The sequence below is a fragment of the Elephantulus edwardii genome, unplaced genomic scaffold (assembly GCF_000299155.1).
Source record: "Elephantulus edwardii isolate Elephantulus edwardi_28Jun2011 unplaced genomic scaffold, EleEdw1.0 scaffold00268, whole genome shotgun sequence".
NCBI lineage: Eukaryota > Metazoa > Chordata > Mammalia > Macroscelidea > Macroscelididae > Elephantulus > Elephantulus edwardii.
In genome coordinates this window covers 690705-691556 of record NW_006400018.1, presented here as the reverse complement: position 1 = coordinate 691556, position 852 = coordinate 690705, and the positions used below count along the sequence as shown (strand labels likewise).

At 46.7% G+C, this 852-nt stretch overlaps 1 protein-coding gene across 1 annotated transcript in view; it reads right to left on the bottom strand.

Moving 5' to 3' along the window:
* LOC102864017 (mammaglobin-A-like) overlaps nt 1-703 on the bottom strand; it is a 12562-nt gene extending 11859 nt beyond the window's left edge. The window contains exon 1 of the mRNA XM_006899871.1: nt 649-703. Within this exon, the coding sequence (XP_006899933.1) occupies nt 649-703 (55 nt within the window). The remainder of the gene's footprint in view (nt 1-648) is intronic.
* Nucleotides 704-852: the final 149 nt, after the last annotated feature.

Here is an 852-nt window from a genome sequence, read left to right as displayed (position 1 = left end):
TTTTTTTAAAAAAAGAATATGGTTTATGTGGACCCCACCTGGTGTTGAATCCTAGGTCACATCAGGACCACATCCCCCATCTTCTACCATATAAGGAGATGTCAAGGGTGCATCTTTGAAGAAGATTATCTAAATGTAAATGCAATATGACCATCAGATCAACTCTTTGGCTACTTCACTGAAATATCTAATCCAACCATCAATCCAAGATACATCTTTGTCTTCACAGTATCTGTGACCATGGCTGGTGTGTGCCATTGAGTTGGCACTGCCCCATAGTTGACAATACAGTACGTTTTCAGACAGTAAATAATACAGGAGAAGATTGGCCATCCTTGTCCCATGGAGCAGGTAGTAGATTGGGCTCTGTATCTATGGGATTGTGCAACTTCTTAGCATGAGGCCACCACCGTTCCCTAGACCATGGCGGAATACCCTGTGTGACCATAAGGAAAGCTCCCTATCGCTCCCTTACACAGACAAAGCCCGGAGGGCACTATGTCTTTGGTTTTCTGGATTAATGGTGATCTTTAAATCTATTTTGTCTAAGTCATTAATAATGGGGCTGATCTGTCCTGACACTGGAGCCTCAGGAGTCTGTCCCCAGGGTCCCAGGAGACAAGCCTGGCCTCCCTGCACAGCACCCACCTGCACAGCAGTAGAGGGGAAGAGCAGCCAGCAGGAGGACGAGGACCAGCTTCATGGTTGGAGTGGCTGATGTTGACTGTTTCTTAGATAGGGTTCAAGGAACTGGCTGTAAAAGGGGCCCTTTAGAGTAGTGAGAGAAGATCTTCACCCTGAAACCCACAGCGTCCCTTTTCAGCAGGAAGTAGCTAAGAGAATACGCCATCC